Source organism: Vollenhovia emeryi, unplaced genomic scaffold (genome assembly GCF_000949405.1).
Source record: "Vollenhovia emeryi isolate VEMERY1.0 unplaced genomic scaffold, V.emery_V1.0 DF940862.1, whole genome shotgun sequence".
Classification (NCBI taxonomy): Eukaryota; Metazoa; Arthropoda; class Insecta; order Hymenoptera; family Formicidae; genus Vollenhovia; species Vollenhovia emeryi.
Genome location: NW_011965504.1, coordinates 1 through 6,783, shown reverse-complemented (window position 1 = coordinate 6,783; position 6,783 = coordinate 1). Strand labels below are relative to the sequence as shown.

General features: G+C 54.0%; 2 protein-coding genes across 2 annotated transcripts; one reads left to right on the top strand and one right to left on the bottom strand.

Moving 5' to 3' along the window:
- Positions 1 to 314: 314 nt before the first annotated feature.
- Positions 315 to 2,507, bottom strand: LOC105555692 (eukaryotic translation initiation factor 3 subunit A-like). Its single transcript, XM_012002722.1, has one exon. It carries the CDS (start codon positions 2,505 to 2,507, stop codon positions 315 to 317), a length of 2,193 nt encoding a protein of 730 aa, XP_011858112.1.
- Positions 2,508 to 4,835: 2,328 nt separating this feature from the next.
- On the top strand, positions 4,836 to 6,477 carry LOC105555691. The gene has a single exon (XM_012002721.1). The coding sequence runs from the start codon at positions 4,933 to 4,935 to the stop codon at positions 6,442 to 6,444; it is 1,512 nt and encodes a 503-aa protein (XP_011858111.1). The 5' UTR covers positions 4,836 to 4,932; the 3' UTR covers positions 6,445 to 6,477.
- The last annotated feature ends 306 nt before the right edge of the window (positions 6,478 to 6,783 follow it).

Below are 6,783 nucleotides of genomic sequence, written 5' to 3'. Positions count from 1 at the left end.
CTCCAGGTCTTGTAGCCGGGCTTCTACCTCCGCCCTGGTGGGCTGGGCCTGATGTATACCGCGATCACAACCAGGGGCCCCCACTCCGCGCCACCCACCCTTCTCCCGCTTTTAGTCCGGAGATGGGGAGGTTTTCTCTCCTGTCCTCCTCCGTACGATCGCGGCCGACCCGTCCGTGCTCCCCGCCCAGCAGGGGTTCTTGGGAACACGGTACGGCTCGGCCACGATACCGAGTCCGCAACCACGCTCCGCCAGGCTGTGAAGGAAGAGATCCTGGGCCTGGCGGGCGTGGTTGAGGTTCGCCTGCATCACCTTCATTGCTGTGAAGGCGCCGCTTTACCAGCCTCCTCCTGGCTGTTTCCCCCTCTCGAGTGCTCCTTGGTCCCCTGTGTCGCCTGCTCGATCTCCATGGGCTCCTCTCTCTCGGTTGACGGGCCCGCTTCTGCGTCACTCGCCTTCTTCTTGGCCTTTCCTGATCCGGTTTGACCCTCCTTCCGGTTCTTCCTGGCCGCCTTTTTCTTTTCTCCCTTGGTTGGGGGTCGGCACGCCGCTCCTCCAGCCTTGTGATTGGAGGGCATACCTCTCCCGCTGCACACGGCGCAGTTCGGGATTTCACTGCATCCCTGCGCCTTGTGCCCCTCTTTCCCGCATCTGTAGCACAATGTGCTCCTGTCTATGGCACTTTTGCACTGGGCCCTAACGTGCCCCCTCTCTAGGCACCTGTAGCATACCAAGGGGCGCGGGTCCAACATCTCCACCCTGACTGCTACCCATCCTACCTTTATCCTCCTCGCCGCTGCTGCTTTCTTTGCGACCTCGACCCTGCACTGAACCCAGCAGGTTCCGAGGCCACTGGGGGTCTGTCGGATTGGGCCCACCTTTATCTCGTCCGGTAGGCCCTCTCCGGCCTTAGCCACCGCGTTCCGTATTTCCTCGTCTGTTACGGATTCGTCCAGGTCTTTTAGACGGATCTCTGCCCTTTTGGTAGGGCGGGTGACCCGGACCCCCTTCTCCTCTGCGACCCTCTTAATGTGGCTGGCCAGTGTGTCGGCCTTAGCCTTCGCCTCCTCCCCTCCCGGTATCTCAAGCAGGGTAGCCCCGTTTAGTGCCCTCCTGTGCTTGATATTTTCGATACCCAGGTCCTCCAGGTTGATTTTCGACCTGAGGTATCGCATCCCCTCTCCCGCCTGCCCTTCTGGGAAGGTGATTGCCACCGCCGCGGATTTAGGCGTCCTCCTTTTTGGTGGTTCCCCTTTTCTCCTCTCCTCTCTCGGCGCTTTCCCTGCGGCTTTGTTTGCGGCCGCCGCAGTTTCCGGCTTCCCCGGTTTCGCCGCAGGTTCCTGCCTCACACCCATCGACTTCTTCTTCCCCCTCCTGACAACCTCCACCCAGTCGGTGGCCTGGTTGACAGGGGCCTTTTCCGTCGACGCCTTCTCCTCCTTGGTACCGCGTACTATTTGCGCCGCGGTCTTCTTAGCTTCAGCCCGTAACCTGTCCTTGACTTTGACCACCTCCACCTTAGTGATCTTGGGCAGGTTTCTCGGGTTGTCTCCTTTACCCGGCTTCCGTTCCTTTGGAATGCGGACTAACGCTCCCTGGCACCTGGTAATCAGGTTCTCCAGGTTCCGTCTTACGTCTTGCGGGTCTCCTTTAGTAATCTCTTTAATGGAGACCCCCTCCATGACCTTCTTTACTCCCTTCATGGCTTCTTCGGGCGATGGTTCCTCCATCGCCTTCCTCACTCCTCTTACCATCGGGCGGTGCACCAGTTCATCGCCCTTTTGGGCCGCCACCGGTTTCTCCGTCTTGCCATTCTCCTGCTTTTTGGTTGGGGCCTTGGATCGCGCAGGCTTCGCAGTCGTCATCGGCTTCGCAGGGCTCTGGGCTCGAGTTTGAGGAAGGTGGTCGTCTGGCATCTCCACTGCCATTTCCTCATGTTTCTCCGCCCCCTCCGCTCTTGGTCTGGCCTCCCTTTCCTCTTGTAGAAGCACCATTAGTCTTCCCAGCTGTTCTTCGAGGCTTTTTACTTTCTCCCTCAGCCTCTCAGTTTCCTCCTCCATCTGTCTACCGCAGGAGCCCGCCGTCTTCCTGGCTACCACGGTAGCTGCTGCTCGGAGATTCTTCGAGCACACCTTTAGTTCCTTAACATAGGTGCCCTTGAGATTTTTTGATCTCTCGGCTACCTTAAGCACCACATTGACATTTTCCAGCATTTCTGCTGCAATCTGTTCATTGTTAAGGCCTTCCATCTGCGAGACCGTTGTTCTCTCTGGAGTGGTGTCCCGGGGCAGAACCTTTGGGTTCAACACCTCCTCCAGTGCCTTCTTTTCGGCCTTGAGCCTCTGGATCTCTCGCCGACACTCCTCCTTCTTCTTTTTCTTAATGCCCGCGTACGTCGTGGGCGGTCTCCCCTTCTTCCTCCGTTTCCTGGTGGCTGGGTCCACCGATGAATCGGAGGCCCCTTCGTCACCATCCGTGGGTGGGTCTACGTGCTCAACGTCGACCATCGTCTCCGTGTCGGATCCATCCGTGTCCGCCGGAAGCGGGATGTCCCTCACCACCTTCGAGCACGCTGGCCCGGGCCTCGTGCCGCGTGCGTCTACAGCCGAAGTGCCGGCTTCTCCTTGCCGGGTCGTCCCTTAGGATCTTACCATCCTGCCGTCCTTTGTCCCTTGGGGGTTGCCCGCCTCTCCTTTGTCTCCGCCTACTCCTCTGGTTTTATTTGGTGTGTGCATCATAATGGCAGTGTTTACGAAAACCGGTTCGCCCATCATGGGACCCCCACCTCGGTGGGGGTACTGTCCCCGGTGTTGAAATTCCCTAGTTAAGGACCGGGCAGTGGAGATGCCATTTTCGGGGGAGCCACCCCCTATCCCGGTCAGTGCTTCTAACAAAAAGGTCCCTGGAGACGGCCAGGCCCACTAAGATGCTAAAGCTTTTACTTCACCCCCGAGGAGGAGCGCGCACCGATCCGATCGGCCGCATACTCCTCCCCAGGGCTAGAAGTTGTCAGGGAATTTCCCCCCTCACAGGGTATGAGAGGACGCTGGCTATGCGCCTCTCCACACCCGCGCCCGGACTGCCGGCTTCAACGACCTGCTAGGCTCCAGACGGACGAGACGGGAGCGGTTTTCCCACATTGAACATGCCACTTCCTGCGGACTTTGCCAGTAAACTGGTCTTACGGTCCCGCGTAGTCCATGGCAGAGGTCAGGTACAGACATCACCGCTCGTCCCCGGTCGGGGGGTTTACTACTCCCCCCTTGGTTAGTCTCAGGGAAATATCCACCGGCAGCCGACCGCGGCCCATTCACACACTATGCACACGACCGATCCTCCGCCCTCCACGACCAGCCCCGTACGCCAGGCCGCACGCCCCAGCAGCGGGACGTCGGCCCCAGACGCAGGAGCCGACCGCTTCATCGCGGAGGATCGGGTGTTGGCCGGCAGGCTTGCCGACCAACTCCTCGGACCACCGAGCCCTGCCTGGGAATAAGTCCCAGCGGCCCCGGCAGTCCCCAGGCGATCGGGCCCCGCCTCGGAAACGTCCGAGCGGCCCCGATCCCCGTCTATCTTCCGGCCCTCTCCGCGGATCCTGGGTACCAGTTTACCGCGGAGGTCCGGCCCCTCCCCCCGGAAGAAACGGACCACGTCCGAGTCAACCGCGGGGAGGCCACGGCTTCCGGCCCACCCTTCGGCTAGGACCACGTCCCAATACCTCCGGGGTCCGGCTCTCCCCCGCCAGCGGGCACGTCCACGACGAGCCCACTGACAGAGGAGCCCCCTTGCCACCGTCCCCCTGCCGGAACACCGGCGTGCAATGGGTGACGGTGGCCTCCCCCCGAATCCCAACCGAATGCCGGAGCACCGGCATTCCGCTGCGATTCACGCCCCCTCGTCCGGTGGGTGGAGCAAGCTCCCCCCTATCGGCCCCGGAAGCCGGAGGTTTGCACTCGGGGTACCTCATCCCCTACCGGCGAATGGTCTCAGTTCTGCCTCGACTCACGTCGAGGCAGCCGAGACCGGAGTCGCCGGGCTCCCTGCTTCCCCTTTTCAGGGGAAGGGTAGGCTCTTAGTCGGCGAGCGCCAGTCCCGGAGACCGCCGATGCCTAAAGCGGCACTCAGCGGCTTCCAGACCGACGCTCGCCTACAAGCCCCCTCACCACGACAAGGTGGCCTACCACGAGGGGGTTCGCTGACCACCTAGAAGAATTAGCATATCGTGTGAAGAATATTCTGTCGAGTAATGTTCCCATGCAAACACTTTCGAAAGAACAGTATGAGAAATTTAATGGCACCACACACTGTCACATATGCGAGAAACCGTTCGCGCCAGACGACACTCGGGTGCGCGACCATTGCCATCTAACCGGACAATATAGAGGCCCCGCACATTCAAATTGTAACTTAAATTACAAAGATGCGTAGTTCATTCCAATCGTTTTTCATAATTTATCCGGCTATGACGCACATATCATAATTAAAGAAATCGCTACCGCGTTCGAGGGCACAGTTGATGTATTACCGATAACAAAGGAGACATACATTTCCTTTACAAAAAATGTAAAAAGTACTACAGAAAACTCAAAGCAGCAAAATTGCATAAAGCTGCGATTTATTGACTCATACAAATTTCTGAGTACCAGCCTCGATAGATTGGCATCGTTTCTCCATAGAGACAAATTAAAAATTGTACGATCTGAATTTTCAACATTATCCAGCAACGATTTCGATCTATTGACACGAAAAAGTATATTTCCCTATGAATATGTGGATTGCGTGGACAAGTTGCAGGACCCGCGTCTACCTCCGCGCGAGTCATTTTTCAGTTCTTTGACCGGAGTCACCATATCCAAGAGCGATTACGTGCGCGCCGAGAATGTCTGGCAGCGGTTCTCCATCCAAACCTTAGGCGACTACAGCGATTTATATATGAAGATAGATGTCTTGTTATTGGCCGACATTTTTGAAAATTTTCGCGATAGTAGCATCAACAGTTATGGATTAGATCCCGCGTATTATTATACTTTGCCTGGTTTCACGTGGGATGCCATGCTGAAACACACGCGCGTAAATTTCGAGCTGCTCACAGACATCGACATGGTCATGTTTGTGGAACGCGGTATACGCGGTGGTTTGAGCCAGTGCTCGAACAGGTACGCTCGAACCAATAACAAGTACATGCAGTCTTACGATCCATCGAAACCATCCTCGTACCTGATGTACTTTGATGTTAATAATTTGTATGGTTGGGCGATGTGTCACCCACTTCCATATGCAAATTTTCGATGGATCGAAGATATTACGAATTTCGACGCGAGCGCAATCGCTGCGGACCCATCGACAGGTTACATTCTCGAGGTCGATCTCGAGTATCCGCAGCATCTTCACGACGCGCACATTGACCTACCGTTCTGTCCAACGCGCGATAAACCACCCGGCAAGCGGCAGGATAAACTTCTCGCGACAGTGTATGATAAGAAGCGTTACGTCATACACTATCGCAACCTACAACAGTGCACGCGTCATGGGCTTCGCGTGACAAAAATACATCGTATATTGGAGTTCTCGCAATCTCCATGGCTCCGCGATTACATCGAGCTTAATACTCAGTTTAGAACACGTGCGACAAACGATTTCGAAAAAAATTTATACAAATTAATGAACAACGCGGTATTTGGCAAAACAATGGAAAATGTACGGAATCATGTCGACGTTAAACTTCTAACAAAGTGGGATGGTCGTTACGGTGCGGAGGCGATGATTTCGAAACCAAATTTTCATAGTCGCAGCATCTTTTCAGAAAATTTAATCGCCGTGGAATTGCGAAAACTTGAAGTGAAATTCAACAACCCAATCTACGTGGGTATGTGCATCCTCGACATATCCAAGATCTGCTTGTATGAATTTCACCATGAATACATGCTGCCCCTGTACAGTGACAAGTGTAGAATCATGTATACCGATACCGACAGTCTCATATACCACGTCAAGTGCGAGGATGTATATGAGACTGTGAAACGCGATATACACAGATTCGACACGAGCAATTATCCGGTTGACAACGCGTATGGCATACCGAGTGTAAATAAGAAAGTGCCTGGTCTAATGAAGGACGAAAACAATGGCGCGATCATGATGGAATTCGTGGGACTCAGAGCGAAAATGTATGCGTTGCGAGTCGATGGTAAGAAGGATACGAAGAAGGCGAAAGGTGTCAAAAGTAATGTAGTAGCGCGAACAATATCTTTTGATGATTACACACATTGTCTGCGAGACGAGATCGAGATGACGCGTCAGCAGTCGTGTATTCGATCTAAACTGCATCAAGTTTACACTATAGCCGAGACGAAAATCGCTCTGAGTCCATACGACGACAAACGATACGTCATGCCTGATTCGACCGACACATTACCATGGGGACATTACCAGATACCTCTATAATATATTCACACCATTATTGTACATTATAGAATAGTAATTATTACAAGTATATGTTTATTCACATGTAAAATAAATGACACAACTATATATATGTATATGTATATATGTATTTAATATATTCTTATACATGTTTAATAGAATAAATACATTCTTTAAAAAATTAAAGCACATTGTTCTTGTCTATCCACGAGTTATGCGATCCAGCGAATCCCAACCATTTCACATAAACCTTGTCACCCTTCCTGCGCAGCACTTTTTCTACGAGATACACATCCGGATAAGTCGCGCGATGCAACTCGTACTCGTAGAATGCTCCAGCGACGGGTTCTCCACGGTAAT